This window comes from Silene latifolia, chromosome 5 (genome assembly GCF_048544455.1).
Source record: "Silene latifolia isolate original U9 population chromosome 5, ASM4854445v1, whole genome shotgun sequence".
NCBI classification, from domain to species: domain Eukaryota; kingdom Viridiplantae; phylum Streptophyta; class Magnoliopsida; order Caryophyllales; family Caryophyllaceae; genus Silene; species Silene latifolia.
This window is the reverse complement of record NC_133530.1, coordinates 6,625,520-6,647,206: the sequence shown is the minus strand read 5'-3', so window position 1 is coordinate 6,647,206 and position 21,687 is coordinate 6,625,520. Positions and strand designations below refer to the sequence as shown.

The 21,687-nt window shown below is 37.0% G+C and overlaps 3 protein-coding genes across 4 annotated transcripts; 2 read left to right on the top strand and 1 right to left on the bottom strand.

Moving 5' to 3' along the window:
• Positions 1-2,869: 2,869 nt before the first annotated feature.
• LOC141655840 (uncharacterized) lies at positions 2,870-8,097 on the top strand. Its single transcript, XM_074462866.1, has 5 exons — positions 2,870-2,932; positions 6,208-6,349; positions 6,444-6,673; positions 7,237-7,494; positions 7,780-8,097. Exons 1-5 carry the CDS (start codon positions 2,891-2,893, stop codon positions 8,095-8,097), a joined length of 990 nt encoding a protein of 329 aa, XP_074318967.1. The 5' UTR covers positions 2,870-2,890.
• A 1,395-nt stretch (positions 8,098-9,492) lies between these two features.
• Positions 9,493-12,845, bottom strand: LOC141656544 (uncharacterized). The gene is made up of 5 exons (XM_074463483.1): positions 12,673-12,845; positions 12,491-12,551; positions 11,451-11,636; positions 11,285-11,324; positions 9,493-9,807 (listed from the first exon to the last, which is right to left on the bottom strand). Exons 2-5 carry the CDS (start codon positions 12,491-12,493, stop codon positions 9,722-9,724), a joined length of 315 nt encoding a protein of 104 aa, XP_074319584.1. The 5' UTR covers positions 12,494-12,551; positions 12,673-12,845; the 3' UTR covers positions 9,493-9,721.
• A 3,279-nt stretch (positions 12,846-16,124) lies between these two features.
• On the top strand, positions 16,125-20,400 carry LOC141656543 (uncharacterized). Of its 2 annotated transcripts, XR_012548524.1 has the most exons (10): positions 16,125-16,286; positions 16,381-16,442; positions 16,539-16,605; positions 17,598-17,631; positions 18,263-18,453; positions 18,542-18,602; positions 18,872-18,963; positions 19,559-19,846; positions 19,968-20,285; positions 20,321-20,400. XR_012548524.1 is itself a non-coding variant. In XM_074463482.1 (9 exons), exons 1-9 carry the CDS (start codon positions 16,257-16,259, stop codon positions 20,118-20,120), a joined length of 978 nt encoding a protein of 325 aa, XP_074319583.1. In that variant the 5' UTR covers positions 16,125-16,256; the 3' UTR covers positions 20,121-20,400. The 2 variants fall into 2 exon arrangements, 1 of the variants encoding a protein (XP_074319583.1); XM_074463482.1 differs by having other exon boundaries at positions 19,968-20,400.
• Positions 20,401-21,687: the final 1,287 nt, after the last annotated feature.

Genomic DNA, 21,687 nt, shown 5'->3' with positions numbered 1-21,687 from the left:
ATTCATAATGCTGATGCTCATGTCCAATAATTTCTCCTTGATTCCGATGTATATGATTATGATTATGATTATACCCACTGATACAAATCTCAGAATGCACAAAACTATTATTATTCTCTAAAAATTGTTGTTTTCTTAAAACTTTATAAGAAAAATCAAGAACACCATTATGTTTACCATCAGGACTACGTACCTCATAACTAACAAACCTAACAACATTAACACCATTACTTTCAATCAAACTTTTTACCGGAACACAAACTTCACCAACAATCTTATCCCCAAACAACTGTCCCTGATGTCGAAACTCGAACACTAACGACATATTCTCGTAACTTGGAGAAATCGACTCAAGCGGTTCAAGATTGAACATAAGGGTATGATTCCATTCAGGATTACCATCATTTTCTTCATCAGTAGCTGTTTTTTGTTCTTGTTTTTGTTCTTGGGTTAATTTTATTCTTTCATCTTCACATTTTATTGATACTAATGTGTAGATTGTCAGTTTTTGGAAGAAATTGAATGATGTTAACCCTTTGCACCACATTACTTTGATCTCTAACTCCATTTTTTTTTTTGTTTATGAGAAATTTTCAAAGGTTGAATTGATGGATTTTTTTTAGGGAATTTGATCTGAAATTGTTTTTTGTTTTAATAATGGGATTGTTTACGGGATTTGATCATGTCTTGCACGTGAACCGTTGTTGTTTATGTGCGGTCGATTGGTATGTAACGGTCGCTTTCTTCAAGTATAACACGTTTAAGAGACTAAAATGAAAATCACAAATTCTCATTAAAGACGGACGTTATCCATTACAAGCTGAAAACGGATAGTACCCCTCTCACAATATGCAAGTGGTACTATCCATAGAGTGCTCCATTTTCCTCCCACTTGCCTTCCCACTTGTCTTATTGTGAGATGGACAATATCCGTCTTCAGCTTGTGACGGAATGTCCTCACAAGCAAGACTTATTGAATGAAAATAACTTGGATGTGGCCAATTGGAAATTTGCAATGGTAGATGGCCAAAATAGGTTTATTTTGGAGCCCAAAAAGTACTTGATAAAGTTGTCTTGATCTTGAATTTCGAGTAGAATACGGTATTTGAAAATCCGGGATCTTAGAATTCCGAAAAACGTATGTTATATATTTCAATTTGAGCAGTTCGAGAGGTCGTTTTGGGTCGTGTTTCTTTTTTTCCCGGTTTTTCTACCACATTTACGGGGTCGTTTCAGGATTTTCTTTATTCCATTTTTAATGAGTATCTGATTTTCGCCCGAGATTGGTTACTCGCACACCGGTAGCCTTAAAAGTCCTTTGTTGCTCGTCAAATTTTGTGAGGCAGTTTTGTTCGACACCGAGAAATCATCCGTGTGATTTACGAACATTTTTGTTCTGGGCCTTAGAATCCCGAAAAACGTGTATTATACACTTTAATTTGAGCAGTTTGAGAGGCCGTTCCGGGTCGTGTTTCCTCCTCTCGTGGTTTTTCTAAGACGTGTCCGCAGTCGATTCAGAAGTTATCAATTTCAGCCTCAAATGTCATCCGTATTCCTCAAACTTTTAGAGGTCGCTTTGTCCGACCCGATAAACCGTCTGTAAATGCCGTGCAACATCAACGTATCAAACACATTGAGCTCGATACACTTTGTTCGAGAAAAAGTTTCACGCGACGATGTTCGAGTTCACCATGTTCCTTCTCGTTCACAAATGGCTGACATTTTTACTAAAGGGCTGCCCTCGGTCCTATTCGATGATTTTCGTGTCAGCTGTCAGCCTCAACATTCGCCCCCCTCCTGTTTCAACTGCAAGGGTGTGTAAGTGTGTTAGAATATATGAAATATATTCTGTAAAATATTTATTATTCATTTACCTAATTTAGTGTAACTAATTAAGAATGAGATCCCTTATAATTAGGTTAGAATAGATCTCTCTTAGATGTATATATTCTTGACTAATTCTCTAGTGATAACCAAGCTTAAGAGCATCCACATCCAAGAGGATGATTTTATCCTCTTATATTTTCTCTTTCCTTCTCTAATTTGGACACTTCACTTTCACCCATACTCCACTATTTCCATCCTCTTCTTTTTACTCATCTTAAAAAATCTCCACATCAAAGAGGATCAACTTATCCTCCTCTCCCAATTTTTTTATAAGCAAAAATTAAAAAAGAAATGAATTACATGCCACATGCTAGATAATGAATGATAAGTGGGCACAAGGGCCAATGTTGCATATCCTCTAAAAATAGAGGAAGTGTTCCTCTTCCTCCTTCTAAGAGGACATGTAACATTGGTTCCACATTGAAGAGGACATCCTCTTAGATGAGAGAGACTCCTAAGAGGATGGTCCATCCTCTTCAATGTGGATGCTCTAATTCTTGAGTATCATATTCCTTCGGGCATCATCAAAGGTAGCCCGCCAGACTTGAAAGTCGAAACCAATGATGCCATCCATTACGTCAATTTTTAGTTTTTACCAACCTATCTAGTACAATCGGTCTTAATTAAAATTAAGAGAGATTAAGTACATACAACCTGTGTATATAAGAATGTAATAGAAAAAAAAGTAATATGAGGATATTTTTTCTCACAAAAACTTCGGAGAAACGGTATCTCAATAACGTTATTGAGAGACCTCTCACATGATGAGGTGAGGGGTTCACTGAATTTTTTTTTCTCTATTCTCTCACTAAATTAGTGGAACACGGTCTCTCATAACACCTACTGTATTTTTCTTATATACATAAATAATATAATATTTAACTTATTTTAAGTTTAAAACGGATAATATCGTTCTTAAATCCGTTTATCACTCACTCATCATTTGTACGAGTACTATATAACTACACCAAATTTTGTAGCTAGAGCTTATTCAAAACACAAAATGGTGAAAGCTATCAGAGTCCATCAACATGGCGGCCCACAGGTTATTTCTTTTCCTTTATGCACTCTTCACTCCTTACTCCTTTATTCTTATGCCCAAATGAGATTACTCCCTCCGTCTCAGTTAATCGTTATTTATTTGATTTTTGTCTAAGGAGAGTCTCAAACAAAAATACAGTAACTATGAATTTACAGAGGGAGCATGAATTTATGATCAAATAAGTATATGCTAGTTATACTTAATTTTTCGATTTTGTTTCCATGTGGGTTATTTTGTTTTGGGATATTTTCTCGTATACCCTTGAACTTTTTCGTTTCTAAGGTGTACCTTTCGTTTTTCAAAAAAAACTTTGACCGACAATAATTATCCGTTCTAATTTTATTTTTCAAAACAATTATCTCGTCAACGCCTTGAATTTGGAAAAAAAATTCACCGCTTTTTGAACTCGTAGCCGATGGACGGTGTTAAGATTATAGAGAGGGAGAATATTTCATAAGACAATTGTAGTTGATAATAGTTGTTGTGTTATTGATATCAGTAGAATGATTGGTATTTATAATACCTTACAAGAAACCCTAAGCATTCCTCAAACCCTAGGATGTAGCCGTCACTACCAAATCCTAGATGATAGTCAGCCCTAATGGGCCTAATATCCTAATACCCTCCCGCAATCGTAAAGGCAGTACATAGTACGAACTTTACGATTGGAGAAACACAAAAGAAATAATATAAAATTGAAAAAAAAAATGAAATCTTCAATTTCTTCAATCTTCGGTAATCTTCTTCTTCGTCTTCAAAGGTAGGTAAGATAAACGAGTATAAGACTCGTAGAAAATTTATTCGAACAAGAACGTTAAGCTTTTCGGACTTGTCGAATATCAAATAATTTGCTAGGAACTCTAATCAGACCTAAACAAATTTCAGTCAAACGGAAAATTATCCGTCAATTTCAATAAATCTCCGTCTTCGCAAGGTAAGTAAAATTTCTTCGAACAAGAACGTTAATTTTTTCGAACTTGTCGAAAGTATGAGTTAATTTGCAGGAACCCTAATCGAACCTGACAAATATCATTAGAACGGAAAATTATCCGTTAATTTCAAGATTTGGAGAACGCTAAGTTTTTCGAACTCCAAACAAATTTGGACCACCATGATGGTGATTATGGTTGCGTAACTCGCCAGTCAAGTTTTGTACCACCTTAACCGAAAATGAAGATTAATAAGGAAATTTCAAAGAGAGACGATTTTTTCAAATTTACCGAGGAAATAACTATTTAAAGTTATTGATTGAATAGCAACGAAGGCAAGATCTATAAGGTCATTCAAAGAATACCTATAGACCTTAGATCTATACTTGCTCAAAAGAAGAAACGCACAAGTTATTGATTGAACTAAGACAATCGACACTGTTGATTGAACTAATAAATCGATATTTTTTTTATTTTATTTTTAAAAACAAAAGTTAATTTGAGTGTTGATCGAATATCCCACCGGTAGGCGTCATATATTTTCGCCCACCGGCAAGAAAGCGGAAGCGATTTTCTAGAGTCCTCAAGAAAGAGGCTCTGATACCATGTTAAGATTATAGAGGGAGAATTGCATAAATGATTTGTATTATTGATATAGTGACTTACATATTATGGTGAGGGTATTTATAATACCTCTCATCCTAGAACTTAACCCTAATTTGGCTAACCCTAATGGTAGTCGGGCCTGGTATAGGCCCAATCTCCTAATACCCTCCCGCAATCGTAAAGTCAGTACGTAATTCGTACGAACTTTACGATTGGAGAATTACAATAAAATCAAAATAAGAAAAAATCAATCTTCATCGACTTCTCCGTCTTCATTATCCATCTCCGTCTTCGCAAGGTTGGTAAAATAAACGAGTATTAAGACTCGCTAGAAAATTTCTCGAACAAGAACGTTAATTTTTTCGGACTTGTCGAAAATATGAGTCACCAAATATTAGGATATTAGGCCCATTAGGGCTGACTATCATCTAGGATTTGGTATTTTATCAAATTGTCATCATCATCAGTGGACTAATTTTTCTTTTCTTTTTTTTTTTTTTTTTTTTTTTAAACAGAAATTATTATTTGTGGTTGAAAATCCTACCGGTGGGTGTAAATTTCCGGCCACCCACTGGTAAGAATGCGGAAGCGGTTTATAGAGACCTTAAGATCGAGGCTCTGATACCATGTTAAGATTATAGAGAGGGAGAATATTTCATAAGACAATTGTAGTTGATAATAGTTGTTGTGTTATTGATATCAGTAGAATGATTGGTATTTATAATACCTTACAAGAAACCCTAAGCATTCCTAAAACCCTAGGATGTAGCCGTCACTACCAAATCCTAGATGATAGTCAGCCCTAATGGGCCTAATATCCTAATAGACGGACCCAAAATTTAATGTACGGGGTAGCAAAAAAAAAAAATTTAGTCTATATATGCATGTACAGGGATTCAAACCCGAGGCAATTGGTGGAAAACAAAAGCCTTTACCATTGAACCACAGTTTTGCTTGCTCTATTTTTCGTTTTCTTTTGTTTATCAAGGTTTCACCTTGCTCTTTCACACCATTGAACCACAAACTATTTATTGTTCATTTAATGAAATAATATTTACTTATCTACTATTTAGCAATAATTAGGGTAACAAAAAAACCGTCTTTTAAACTATTTTTTTTATGTTTGGGGGTAGCAGACGCCACCCCTTGCTACTAGGTGGGTTCGCCCCTAGGTAGTTATGACTGGTCAAAGCTTTTTTAACGAATAAACTTTGACCGACCATAATTCCCGACTACGAGTTGAGACGTTGGTGAATTCTTTTTCAAACGGAAGACCTCTTAAAGACGATCAATTTGAAAAAAAAAAGTTTATCGTATTCTGAACTTGTAGCTCAGAGTTATTGGCGATCAAAGTTTTTTTTTTTTTTTTTAAGAAAAGAGGGATACATTTTAGAAAATGAAAAAGTTGAGGGGTATACGAGAGAATATCCCTTTTGTTTTTGATGACGAAGGGACTTGTAGCCGTTACATTGTTACCGGGCACGCATAAGCCAAATGGCCAATCCCCCCTTTTTTTCTTTATCGAGAACAGACTCAAAGTCGGGAAGGCATAAGCGCATCCATAAATAACTTTTACAGGTGATCCGTCTTTAAGGGTCTCGAACCTAAGTCCCTAGGATTTTCACCCAGGTTATAAACCCCAGAGTCTACCCTCATGGGCCTTCTTTTCACCCAAGTTACCCCAGACTCCTACAATGTTTTGACCACTCAAGCGACTGAAGATAATGGTGATGACGGCTGTAGGTACTAAAATGGGAAGATGTAGAAGTCGGCGAGCTGAAAGAGGGTGAGATTCTTGTGAGAAACAAAGCAGTCGGACTCAATTTCATTGATGTCTATTACCGTAAGGGAGACTACAAGCCTCCTGCATTACCCTTCACACCAGGTTTACTCCCTTTTCTAGCTGTTAACGCTGTTCCGGTTTCAAATAGTCTTTTTGTCGTACCTTGTTGACTTTGACCGGGTGATAATGATGACAGGAATGGAAGCAGCAGGGGAAGTGGTTGCTGTGGGTCCAGGAGGATTAACTGGAAGGCAGGTGGGAGATGTTGTTGCTTATGCTGGTAATCCAATGGGTTCATATGCAGAGGAACAGATACTTCCGGCCAGCAAAGTCGTACCTGTTCCGTCTTCTATTGATCCTGTTATTGCTGCATCTATCATGCTCAAGGGTTTAACAGCTCATTCTGTAGTTCGTCGTAGCTTCAAGGTATATTCACTTCCATCTATTTGTCGTCTCGACCCTCATGTGTTGCCTATGCTACCTATTAGGTCAGCTCTGTCCTCCAAACTTTGAATTACATATCTGGTTTGCCTATACCTCGTGTTTTTTTTTTCCCACATGGTAACCTCGTTTTTAACAAAAACGCCTTTGACTGGCCATAATTCACGATCAAAACATTTGAAAACGGCGATTTTTTTTCCAAATTGACCGGCTTTACGAGATCTTTGATCTGGAAAAAAAAGATTTCAGTTTCTGAACTCGTGGCAAGAATTACAGCCAGTCAAACTTTTAACTTTGACTGATCGTACCTCTTTGTAGCGTGTTCCGAATGCGACATTTTTTTTTTCAAATTGACCGCGTTTATGATATTTTTGATTTAAAAAAGAAATTGTCACTTTCGGAACTCATGGCTGTGAGTTATTGCCAGTCAAATGCATTTTTGGTGAAAGTGAGGTTACCATGTAGAAAATAAAGAAAAAAACACGGGGTTACCACGTAGAATATCCCATGTTCTTTTCTATTATCTTCTCTAACTTGCGAATTTTTAGGTTGAAGCTGGTCATACAGTCCTTGTTCATGCCGCTGCAGGAGGAGTAGGTTCTCTAGTATGCCAATGGGCGAATGCCCTTGGTGCGACTGTCATTGGTACTGTTTCGACAAATGAGAAAGCAGTCCAAGCCAGAGAAGACGGGTGCCACCACGTCATACTCTACAACGAGGAAGACTTTGTGGCTCGTGTGAATGAGATTACAGGGGGGCAAGGGGTAGAAGTTGTCTACGATTCTGTTGGAAAGGACACTTTTCAGGTAGTCGCCTTTTTCTGTCCTCCTACCTGAAGGAGCACTTTACCTTCTCATACCAGTTATCTAGATCATAGTATTAAATATCGGTGTCAACCGCAGTATCGTTTGAATGCAGCTAATATTGCCTAAAAAATGCAGTAAGTAGAAGTCACTGAGTTTCGAAACCACCTCGAGAGATCTTGACATGAATTTCCAAAATTCGTCTCACAGAAGCTGTGTTTTAATACTAATACGCAAAATAGCTGAAACGGAAAAAATTTAAACGAGAATTGCAATTTGTGACCGCAGGGATCATTGGATTGCTTGAAATTACGAGGTTCCCTAGTTATATTTGGCATGTCGTCAGGGGCACCTGATCCTATTCCATTATCAGCACTGGCCGTAAAATCCCTATTCCTAACACGGCCATCACTTTTGCATTACACTGCAAACCGAGAGGAACTACTTGAAGCTGCCGGAGAATTATTTGAAAATGTGGCTAAAGGCATCTTAAAGGTTCGTGTTAATCACAAGTATCCGCTTTCTCAAGCAGCCGAGGCTCATTCAGCTCTTGAAAGCCGGCAAACAACCGGGTCCGTTGTGCTCATACCAGATGGTTCTTTGTGATGTATCCTACTTCTGAGACTGTATATTGCTACTTGTAATGTATCATTCACGTTTGAGAAAGTTCAATATTAGATTTCGTTATTTTCGACGAGACAATAAGGCCCTGTTCTTTTAATTTGAAACTAATCGATCCGAATCGAACCGAACTTATAGGATCTCGAATCGAATCGAATCAACTTATAGGATCTCGAATCGAATCGAACTTATAGAATCTGAATCGAATCAACTTATAGGATCTCGAATCGAACTTACAGGATCTGAATCGAATCGAATCAACTTATAGGATCAAGTGAACTTAAATTAAGTGAGGTATAAGATCTGAATCGAACTTATAGGATCTCGAATCGAATCGAATCGAACTTATAGGATCTCGAATCGAACTTATAAGATCTCGAATCGAATCGAACTTATAGGATCTGAACTTAACTGAACTTATAGGATCTGAACTTAACTGAACTGAACTTATAGGATCTGAAGTGAACTTAAATTAAGTGACTTTAAGTCCAAAAGAACAGGGCCTAAGTTGTTCTTTATTGAACCACCTGGCTGGCATATATATTTAGTAATGGTACATTTTTTCCCCTACAGTTCCGAGTCTCTTTAAATACAGAATAAATTGTTCAAGCATCCCCTATTTATTAAATGAATAGGTGAACTCTATCATTTTCCCGCCAAAACGCATATTCTCAAAAAAGGAAACTAATAATAATTATGTTCTTTCAATAAATAAGAAAACTAACAATTACGGAGTACAATTTAATTCATCTATTATATTTTCATTAAAATTAATCTTTTCATCAAATTAGATTATTTTCACTGAACTCTAAACTATATTATTTTAATTAAAATAAAAAAATTGATACAAAATTATAAATTACTAAATCTTTTATTAATCTTTTATTAGATGATAAGTTGACCCATATTCTGTATAAAACGATCATTGTTATTACTTATGTGACAAAGAAAATTGAAAAAAAAAAATATAACTTGAAACTCATTAGTTTTATGCTATAAAAATACTTTCATTAGAATATATTTCAACTTATTACTCAATTCTCTTAAATAATTTTCGGTTTTAGCTTTTATTTATTCAAGCAAAATACAATGATGACAAATGTAAACAATTATAAGGTATTAATTTTATAAAAATATTAAACTTTAAATACCGTGCATATAATGCACGGGGTCTAAACTAGTAACAAACTAATTGAACAAGAAAAAAACTTTTGAATTTCTATGCAGGCTGCGAGAGCAGGGCCATTTACGGTTATGTATATGAAGCACTGCGGGTATGAGGGTCGGTTTGACTGTCTCAAATCCAAAAAATGAAGGAATGTTAATCGTGAAAATTTTAACTCGAGGAATTTGAGCAAACCAAGAAGAGCGAACCAAAGATGAACAAGCAGTACATCTGTGTTAATAAATCAGCATCTAAGAATTCTCATAGCTACACAGTAATCGTCTCCTCGCCACAGCACAGTAAGAAAAGTTTCACATTGGCAAAATCTCAGCAGGAAAATAAGGGGGGCAAATATGTCCATAATTGATTAGTTGGCACTTCATCATTCATTACAGTCACACTAGTTGCTGTAGCTACTGACCTTAAGCGAGGAATGCAACTCCATCACCAATTGGAACCGCCATCAGCTTCACGGGATTGGTAGAAATCATTTGGCTTTACAATGTTGACATCTTCAAATTCATCGTCATCTGGAAGGAAAAGAAATCAAAGGTCGGAAAAAATCAGGGTAAAAGAAACTAACTGAACAAAAATAAAAACAATCTCTGAATGCACTGCTCGAAGTGAAATGAAGATAATGATGTGTTCGAACTTCCAACTGATCACAGAAACCTAAAACCAGACAAATATAATTTAGTGGTGTCTGATTCGGTCAATGCCCCTTTTAACTCTTTATCTGCAAAAATGACAATTCCTCCCACATGTAGGAGGGTGGATTCAATTTCTCAGTTAGGATATGCAGAATGACCAACAGGAGCGCCAGAGAGTCCGACTGAAAAGAAAACACTACGCTTGACCTTTGGATAGAAAACAAATAAACCACAATTTGACTAGAAATTATCATCATGAAGAGCTGCTGGTTCAGCTACCGACAAAGCCTTGACGAGAAAAAATACTAAGTAGTGACCGAGAGAACCTTTGAACACTACCCACATCCGTCAACCGGTCATTTCCCTCAACTCCAGGGTTTTGTATCTTCAAACTAGAGACAAAGGGCTTGCTTGGATTAATAATCAATGTCAAGTAATAGTGGTAATGGAGAATTGGAGATGGGAAAGAGGAGGAAGGGAGTGGTGGCCAGCAGACGAACTAATGTATCTATATTTGGAGGTAATGCATCTAGGCAGAAGACGATTAACCTTCCACCTCAAAATGCCGGTGCTTCGTTTGTAGAATAATATCTTTTACACTGAAAAAACAACTTCGGAGCACCACATACTTGCTAACTAAATGCCACAGAACATGCAAAAAGGCTGTCCTACACCAACATCTTAAGGCCATACCAACTTTACCACTCACCAGAACTCTCATCAACTCCATCTGTTGCCCACAAGCATGTATCTATGATTTCCGTCAACCCTACTCGTTTGAAATATTTCCTGATAACCATCTTCACAACAAAGATGGTGCCACAATAGTTTAATTTGTGCATGGAGAAATACATGTGAGAGACCTACACAGTGGTTCTGACAATTTGGCATACACAATGTAAGCAAATGCCTTATTTCCAGCTCAACAAAACTAGGTTTATAAACAAGCATCAATAACAAATCACGTTTCCTTCCATTTCATTAAGTTAGGACTTGTGAGAGCAAGAGCAATGTCTGGGTAATCGTTGGGCACTTGGCAATTGACATCAATTCGATAAGACTAACCAAATTAAGAATGGTTTCCTTCAGGCACAAAAAAGCATATCACCAAATAAAAAGTAAGAATTTCAGGTAATAATCTTTACTGGAAGCTGAAAACCTCAAGAACCTTTCAGCCAGTGGGTAATAGAACCCACCAAGCCCAGCTGGGGTTTGGTGGCACTGACGGTAAAATGTGTAAACGTCTCTGGTAATGGCTTGAAGATCGGTATGGATAAATGGTTAGCATTTGCTTAGTTTTACCGCTGAGATTTTAAATTTAGAACATGAAATTGAAAAGTAGGAAGCAGAAGAGCACCTTTTCTCAAAGTCAAGGCAACCACAGCATCATTTTCAACCTAAAAACGAAGAATAATCAGTCAGTTTAATAATAAAAGTACAACCGACATCATTCAAGATTTAGGTGCTACATTATAAGGTTAAACAGAACAAATTTGCCAATTAATCAACGATTTTGGCACTACCTTCTGATCAGCCAAAGTCTTAGCATCATCCAGAACATCTCCAGTATCAGCAATAATCAGCCGTTGGTCACTAACTGGCTGATCAATAAGGCCATGTAATTTCTGCTTAATCTCTAAAACTGTTTCAGTTGGATCACACTGAATGAAGTAGGTTGTCGTGCTACGCTTAACACGAATATACATAGCCTGAATCAAACAGCCAAACATAGTGAACCACAAATATACATCACACGGAAATCCCAAATTCTGAGCTGATACACAAATTTTCAAGTTACATGTTTATTGCATCTTCTGATTCATAATACATCATAACTAATCAATGCTAGCTCAAATGGACAGATTCTTACAAACTAGATAATCGCTTTCATGAGATTCCGCGCATACCCCTCATCATGATTTACACATTACAATTCCCCTCATCAGGGTTTACAGTTTACACCTAATAATTCCGTTCCCTTACCGGGGTTTACACATTATAATTTCGAAAACTTCAAAAAGACGAAAACTTTCTCAAGAATCCAGCATACCAGTCATTCACAAAATACTTGAGGCAAATTCACTTACACAATAATATCAATTATACCCACTTTCTATATATCATGAAGAATTAAAACCCATATAACAACCGGTTAGTCTTGCTGAAGACGGGTCGGAGCAAGTGACGGGTAATGTCACTCACAAAACGGATAGGAGGACAAGGTGGGGCACCCCCATGTGCTTCCCTCTCTCCTCTATTGGGTCATTTGTGAGAGGAAATGGTATCCGTCACTTTGAAGTTACGGATACGTGTCGTCTTCAATGAGATTTTGTGTATAACAAAATACTAATCAAACATAATTTAAACTCTCAAATTCAATCTTACCAATAGTTCTTAGTTTGGTTTATTAAAATTACATGATCAATGATTTAAAGCCAGGTCAAATCCATGCATATTGACAATATTATGAAGAACAAATTAAAACAATGAAATCAAATTAAAATAAAAAGGATAAATTGTAAGATTAAAATTACTGTATAATATAGTACTTATAAATTGTTACCATTTTCTGAAGGGAGAAAAGCCCTGGAGAAAGAGCAAAGCTGATAAACTGGCTGATTTTGCTGCACAAATAATACAATTAATCGTAATTAATTAGCAAAAAGTGGGAAGTGAAATTGGTTGAGAAAAATAAAAAAGAATTATTGAAAATTAAGGAAGTTGGCTATGTTAGGTGTTACTTACCCAATTCCAATCACCAGCAGCTGCTTGAGACGCAATCCTCCGCGTTCTCACCTTCAATTGTTTGGCCTCTCTATATTAGAGTCGGTAGTTGTTCATGGGTTATACCGTTCGATCCGAATAAAATTATTGGAAATAATGCGATTTTATGAAAAGTTAGTTAGTGAGCAATAAAACTTGTAACAAGCCTTAGCTATTTATGTATTTTTTTCATTTCTAAGAGTCGGGAATCTCTCCTAAAGGATAATGAAGGCAATTAAATGAGTTGACCCCTCTTAGGGTCCGTTTGGATTGAAGGAATTGGAGAGAAGGGGAGGGAGGAAAAGGGAGGGATTTAATTTCCTTTGTTTGGATAAAAAATATGGGAGAAAGGAAATGGAAGGAGAGAGAAATGAGAGGACTTATTTTCCCTTCTATAGAACAAATTATAATCTTTCCAAGGGTGGCAAGATTTGGAAAGAAAACATTATTTGGACTCTAATTATACCACCACCATCCTTCAATCCTCCATCCATTCTTCATCTCCCTCCTTCCTCCCCTTCCATTTCCCTTCATAATTTTTGTTATCCAAACACCCACATTTCATTTGCCCTCCCCTTCTCTCCCCTCCCTTCACCTCCCCTCACTCCCCCTCCCCTCCCTTTCCCTCCTAAAATTGTATCCAAACGGACCCTTAAAGTTGGCTTTAAGGCAAGTAAATGAGTTGACCCCTCCCAAGTTTGACTTTTATTGAATAGGTTGACCCCTTTTAAGTTTGACTTTTTCATTCGCAAGAGTCAGGAATTGAACTTTTATTGAATGGGTTGACCCCTTCCAAGTTTGGTTTTTTCATTCGCAAGAGTTAGAAATCAAACCTTTAACCACTTGTTTAAGAGATGAGAGACCTTACCACTCACACCAGCCAACTTTGGTACTTAACTATTCACGTGTGATTATGTATTCTAGTCCTCAAATATGTTGTATGGTTTTCTGGCTATATTAAGGATTTATTTTCTTAATAAACATTAAACACCTGTAAAAACTAAAAAGGTAGTTGTTGCGAGTTTTCTCGTCAAAAAGCTTAACCGATTTGGAGCCTAAATTGGCATTCGATCAATTACCTATGGATTATTTTGTGCCACTAGATCCCATCAAAATGTGGCGTAACACCCAGAAAAGATGATTGACATACCTACGAGGCCATTTTTTCTTAATATGTTTACTTTTTTTTTGGCAGCTGTAAAGTTAAACACTTAAAAACCCATTGTGGTTCTAGCCAGGTTATGGGCAACCTTATTAAGATTACGAGGAATAAAACTAATGCTAAGACAATGAAAAAATGGTAACAGGAGACCAATATCATTAAGAACGCCTTTGGATAAGTGATGAGGAGTCAGGACACCTGCAATTTGTAAAAGAATTTGAAGATAGTCAGAAGATACCCAAAAATGTAGAAGGTTGGACTGCAGTGCCCATCGGAGTAGATTCCTAATACCAATGGCTTCAACTTGTAAAGCCGATTCCGCTCATGAGTCAAAAGCAGACATGTTAATGCAAGACCCATCCGTATCATAAACAACTCAACCGTAAGACGCCTTTAGAGTTCGTGACAAGTTAGCATCAACCTTTGCTCTGAAACTTTGGCAATCGTTGTTCTCGCCCATCAAATAGAAAGGAACACTATTTTTAATATTATCAATTTGGATAAAAGTCAAGTCGGGTTCTCTCCTCATAATTGCTCCACTATTATTATCAGAGGAAGCTAGCAGAGACTTTTAAAAAAGCGTTAAGTTCATAAAATGATATAAGTTATGAATCAAAAATCAATTAAGATGCGGTATGAGTAATTCATACATCTTATGCAGTAATGTAACCTTTTATCTTAAATCTAGATCCATTGTCTTCTCATGCATTAGCTATTTAGCTACTAGTAATAAGCATAATATAAAGTTCTCCTTCGAAATCTAATGAACTTATTTTATTATGTACAAAAATTAAAAATCCCGAGAATATGTGACATGTAATTCCTTACTAAACTTACGTTAGACTAAGAAGTAAGGGCCGAAATGAGTAGGAAACTCTGCGTTGGCGCGAAAAGGTTCTATAAGCATAGTTAACTCCCATACCATTCTTCTGATGATAAATAAAAGGAAGATAAAAAATTCGAGTGCCTAAACTTTATTCTTACTAAATCGTTACGTCTCACAACCCTTCCTTTGTTATCATTGGCTAGTTCAAATATTGCGTTACTCTATTAGTTTTCAACTTCATTAGTCCAAATGAAGAGACAAGAAAATTATGACCATCACCGGTGAACCTTTTTTAGTGCCAAGATCTAAACTATTTATATGGCTTCAGCATTAAGATCTGGAATGAGACTAGACATAAGGAGCTCAACAATCCCGAAAAAGACAAGTCAACTAGAATCAATTCTAGTAAGGAAGAAATTTGGTGGGAGAAACCTAGAAACAGTTTTCTAAAGCTAAATTTCGACGGTTCAAAAATAGAAGGCAATAAAGCTGATTTAGGATATTGTATAAGAGATCATAATGGTAAAGTCGTTCTCTTAGGAGCAAAAAAGTGTGGATCAAATAGTATTCTTGTTGTGGAAGCTCTCAGTTTAACAGAAGGTATTTTAGCCGCTAATCACTTAGGAATCTCAAAGTTAATTGTGGAGGGTGATAATTTATGTGTTATTAATTCACTTCGTAGTACTTGGCAAATTAAATTCCTTGGGAAATCTCTAGTATTATCAAGGATGTGAAATTAGACTTTCATTTCTTCGATGAAGTGATAATTAAACATTTCTTTCGTGAAGCCAACAAGGTTGCTGACTTCATGGCTTCTATTGGACATTCATGTCCAACTCTTTCGAGGTGGTTTGAAAGTCGGTGGCTTCAACTTACCTCACTCATTCGAAAGGATGAGATAGGTTGGTTCTACACTAGAAGATCAACCTAGTTTTCTTACCTTATCAAAAAAAAAAAAAAAAAAAAAAAATCCAAAAAATGTGGCTTCATGGTAAGTCTATGTGAAATGTAGATTGATGAAGAACGCTCAATTATAAACTACAATGACGAAAAATAACATCAAAATTGCAATATTTTGAGTAAGTTTATTATTATTATTATTATTATTATTATTATTATTATTATTAAGACAAATTGAGTAAGATTATTGCTCATGGATGAATGTAGATGTATAAAAATATAAAACAATATGCAATTAATTTTAGAAAAATTCTTGTGTCATTCGGAAGGACCGTACTCTTTACACTTAAAACTTTATAGTATTCTATTGGTGAATTACATTTAGGTGTAAGGAGGACATCCTCCGAGGCGACAAAAAAATTTCTTAACTTTATACCTATCCTACATAATTAGGTATTGTGTGCTTGAAGTTTCGCTATAGTACATTAATAAAACAAATAGATCAATCTACAAATAGCGTTGTCAGCTCAGCGGTAAACCCTTAGTATTCATTTTTCTACACAACGTCACGGGTTCGATTCTCTCCCAAAACATTTCCCCAAATTTTTAATCTTTCACCAGAACCCTAATTACCAACACCGAATCTCGCCGGAATATTCCCCCGCCGACATTAACTTCATGGATTCCGACAAACCTCCTCCTCGTAAGGTTAGTCTATCTACCAAATTTTCAATCGCAATTATCGAAATCTTGTTCTTTTTTAAAGTCGTAAACCCTAATTTTTTTAATTTGAAAATTACAGTTAAGATTTCAGCCAAAACCTCAAAATCGAAGAAAGACTAGATCATCTGCTGTACCTAAGACGTAAATTACTACTTAATTTCATTAATTTGAGTTTTTTTTTTTTATACTAAATTTCCGATTTTGATTAGTATTTCGATGTGATTTGCAATTTTGCAGAGAGAACGTCGATGAAGATCGTGAAGAGGTGTCGGAGGCCAAGCAGCGGCTTCTACGGCGTTTCGATGTAGTACAATCTTTCTATTCTCTCTAATTTATGTAATGAAATTGTGAATATGCTAATGTTTACTTATTTATAGTTACGGTTGTCGACGGTGGATACCGGATATACCGGTTCATCCAAAAAAAAAACTTAATTCGGTTAACCGGTGGTCTGAAACTCCTAATTAGGGAGAGTATGTCATAATCATGATAAGAAGTACGGAGTAAAAATTTTATGATTACTTAGATCAACTGATACGGGTTGCTTTAGCTTAGACCTGTTCGAGCCCTGGAATGCATCGTGTTAAAACTCATGAGGAAGAGCTTTATTGCCTTAATGGTCCTACCCGACTCGAATCCGGATTATCCGGATTAAACTGGATAGTCTACACCAAAAAAAAAAAAAAAACAATTTTGTACCCCCTATTATATTTTTACTCTAATTACTCTTCAAGTTGAAATTTGAACCTTTATAATATGGGTTGGGCTCACGTTAGTTTTTGGGCTCACGGACAAGCGAGTTAGTTGGTTTGGGGCGGATTAGTGGGCCGGCCTTTGTAATTTTCTTAAAATGCCTTATCTGTACCCGTTTATTTAGCGGGCGGGATGGGCGTGTTCAATGGACGGGAATCGGGATGACCCATGAACAACTCTAAATCAAATGGGATAGACAATTAGACATGAAAAATGAATCTTATGTGGGACATACACCATGTGGTCATCTCGAGTCAGGTCATCTCCAGGACAGGTCTTTCTGGATCCGGCCGTTTCGGGTTAGGTTATTTTCGGGTCATAATTATAAGAGATTTAATTCCAAATTAGTCTTTTCGGATTGTCTCATTTTTGGGCCGGGTTGTTCTGGGTTGGGCCCTCTCGGGTCAAGTTGTGTTTTCCGGTTGGGTTAGTTGGATCATGTGTGTTAGTTCGGGTCATATTCCACTTATGAATGATGCTCCTTCTGAAAGCTTATTTTACAAACATAAAAGATACTGAGTATAATATGGCTTTCTTTTGCAGGAGCATCTTCGGCAGCAACAGCCAAAAGTTGAAAGTAAGTGCGAGCTTTCCAAAATAAACTTGCTGATTCTTCACACTCAATTCCAGTTGTCCGTAACAGCCCCGTGACATTCTCTCAGTTTGGTGTGTAATACCTGGTTTTGTTAAACTAAGAGGCTCTGTAATCTGTTACGGAGTACAGTCATTGTAACAGCCCGGTGTTACAATCATCTTCATTATTATCCATGATTCAAAACATTAAATTAATGTTTCTTCACTGATTTTAGTAAAGTCTGATAGATTATTTTTGCTGCCCCAAAATATGGAAAATGAATCTACAAGCATGATCTGGCTAGTCGATAGTTTTCAGTTGGGTGATGTTTTGTCAATACTGGTCTCATAACTACACTAACTAGTTATAGATTAGTAACTGTACCTCGATGACGTTGCTGAGCTTGGCTCTGTTTAGAAGTTACCACTACTGTATAAGATAACTGAACTTGCAAGCTCTTCCTCGCTGTGTTTGCCGTAGTGGTTAATGCATGTTTTTGTGACTTTGGCGTAGATGAAATGAATTCTATCAGATGGTGCCACTCTTGAAAATTTTAGTTGCAATTTATTTTTTTTGTCAAGAGGGGCACAATTTATAAAATGGGTTGATTTACATTAGTTATTTATACATGCAGTTCCAGCGCAAGTCGCATTCACATATGAATCAAATCAAGTCACCACCACTAGGGTGTCTGATCGTCTTCGAGTTGGTAGTCACAACCAACGCTCTGGCCTGGATTTGATGGAGTTTGATGATGACACCGGGCAGTCAAGTGATTCTTCATGTTCTGTAGCTGGTTCCATGGAGACTTATTTAGAACCCTGGGTGAGGACTCTTGGGAGTTGCTATCTTCCCTGTTTTCTTAATATATGTGATTTATATTAATATATCTGTGTTTTGTGGTTTATTACAGGATTACACCAGTTACTATCCTAATCCAATTCCTTGGAGGGTACCCTACTCTGGCAATCCGGGTATGATTTCACATTACCTCACAATATTCCGGGTTTTTTGTTGGTCCAAGCCACCCAGACTCGTTTAAGTGTGGTGCAGATGGGTACGCGTTGAAGTTTAGTGTGTGACTCAGCTATTTTATGAAAATCACATATTTTCGCTTAGAATGAAGTGTCCAAGTGCTGTTCTACGTCTACTTGTCGAGTTTTTGACATTAGAGCACACGAGGCTGAATTCGGGATACACTTCCTAGCTTATAACTTCCTAAATTTCTCATTGCTGCTTACAGAAATTCTTAATGTGGCTGAATTTGGGGCACTCGGAAGGGAGGTAGAATATGATGAGACTACCATAAACCCTGCATCTGCACTTGGATTTCTGGTGAGTAGTTGAAATGAATTCAGTTATATACTCCCTACACTTTTTATATGTGTTGCTCAAACTCGTTTAAAAGTATCCGACACGGGTACGTGTCCAAGTGTCAGACTCGGCCATTTTATTGAAAAATATGCATATTTTGGCTTAAAATGAGGCGTCGAAGTGTCATACCCTTGTCCGAGTGTCGAGTGTTGTAATAGGAATATTTGTAATAGTTGGGCCTCAACCATCACCTTAAGGTTTTGGTTGAGTTGGTTCATCTATCATGGTATCAGAGCCAGTGTGACCGAAGGTCACGGGTTCAAATCCTGGCAACCTCAGAACTCCTCAAAAATTCGAAGTGGAAACCCAACACACGGTACGGGGGAGCCGGTGCACAACTAACCACTCTTCAAGCCCAACGGGCATTTGAGTGAGGGAGCGTAATAGGAATATTTGTAATAGTTGGGCCTCAACCATCACCTTAAGGTTTTGGTTGAGTTGGTTCATCTATCATGTTGGACACGGGTACGTGGGGGAATCAGAAGAGTCGAAGTAACATAGCTTTTGATACGAAGACATCGTCTATTCTTACACAAACACTGGTAACTCTTTGCAGAACCCAGATGAGTCAGGCGAGAACAACAGGCTGCTGTTTTTCCAACTTCCACAGTCACTGCCAGCTATGAAGCGACTTGCTTCAGCGAAGGGGAAAGAAAAAGCAGGCAGCTACCCAACACCAGTTCAGAAGGGTTCACTTGCATTGGCCCAAGACGGATCCTCCATTACAGGTGGTACCTCACAGCGGACCTCTAGTTTGGAAGACTTATCTGAAGGACTGATGGGTAAATTGCTTATACATAAGAGCGGAGCTGTAAAACTCAAACTCGGAGACATTCTTTACTCTGTAAGTACTTTCCCTTAATCTTGCATAATGTATTAACATCGCGAAAACTTACGTTCTCACATGTGAGACCAACTCATTAAACCCAACTAACGTTCTCACAATAATCAACCATTTGTTGCAGGTTTCACCTGGAATAGATTGCACAATTGCCCAAGATGTAGCAGGGATCGACACCAAAAGGAAGACATTATGTGAAATCGGAAACCTTGATGGGAAAGCTGTCATAGCTCTTGATATTGATTACCTATTGGACAGCGTGATTGATCTTGACTAGATGGAAAAGCACTATGAACTCTCAGAAACTCGGGGCAAGCAACTGTAGTTTTCTATGCCGTATTTGATGTATCTAAGACGTTAAGTTGTCAACATTCTTACAGTCCCTCAATGCACATATTATGTAGCTATGCTTACAAGTGTAGTAGGCTAACAGCTGTATGCTGTGGTTCAAAGAGATGGCGAGAACAGATTTTCCAGAGTTGGCTTCTGACCATAGTAGTACCAACTGATGTTTTCGGATCTCTGATTAATTTAGTTCTTGTGTTTGCCTCATTCTTCCATATTTCTCCGAGACTTGAGCAAATTACTATGAGGAGGAGGGTGGAGGGACTTGGGAGTGATAATAGAACCGGAGGTAGAAACTTGATGCTAATCGGAGAAGAATGTTTAAATCGCGTTATTTGGATAGGGAAATTAGAGAGGGCTGGAGCGAAGAGAGCCGTCAGGAGACAACTTTCAGTGTTTGGATAGTAAACAAGAGGTAAAAGACTAGCGAGATTTGGAGGCGGGGAAAAATGGATGGCTTCATTTTTATGCACAAGACGAATTAATTAAAATCTTTCCAACAAGTGAAAGATTTCGAGGAAAACTCACTCTCTCTCTGTATTTGCCCTCTCTTTCCCCTCCCAACCAATATGGTATCCAAATAAGGCTAAAAAAATCATCTAACATCTTATACTATTGCAAATATGTGACCATTTACTGAAAAAAAAATACTTGTAGCATATTAGTATTTAGAATAATCGAATATTTTATCAATGCATCAAATGGAAACGTTACCCAGATTAAACTTGAAATTGGGTAATCCTATCTCGCAAATGCCCTTAGAAGGCGATTTTACATAAATGTTATTGCAAAACCACTTACTATTTCATATATGAAAGGTGATCGACTACCAACTTATCCGATCTTGATTAGATCATGGTTTTTTTCCGTAATATAAATAATCGATGTATTTATTAACTGCTCGGGCACACAAAGTCCATAATTACAACTTCCGTTATTCCATCAAAACATTGTCCAATCCACACCTTGTACAGGTACCCCAACAACAATGTACATGTCATACAATAAATCGCTTGACTACCCTTCTACTCACAAACTCAACACAAATCAAACTAAAATAACTCTCTAAACTTGACATACTCACATAATATAGAGTTGGTAAGTCTGATCCGATCCGAATCCGAACCCGACCAAACAGAGCTCGAGAAATTGAGAATATTGCAATCGAAACCAACCTGACCCTACTCCACGACGACACGTAAAATGACACGACTTAATGATCAGTGATCCGTATCCGAACCCGATCCAACCCGATATTGACCTGTCCCGATTAAATTAATAACCCGATAATTATTAAGTTTTAATATTGATTAAGCAAAATAAATTTGATTTAGTGTTTACATTGATACAAGACTAGTAGTAATGAACTGACTAAACTAAATAATGATTAAAAACTAAATTTCATGGGTACGACAAAGTAACCAGACTTGATAATGACCGGCAGACCCAAATCCGGCCCGACAAATCATTTAACCTAGAAACAACTAAACCCGAACCCA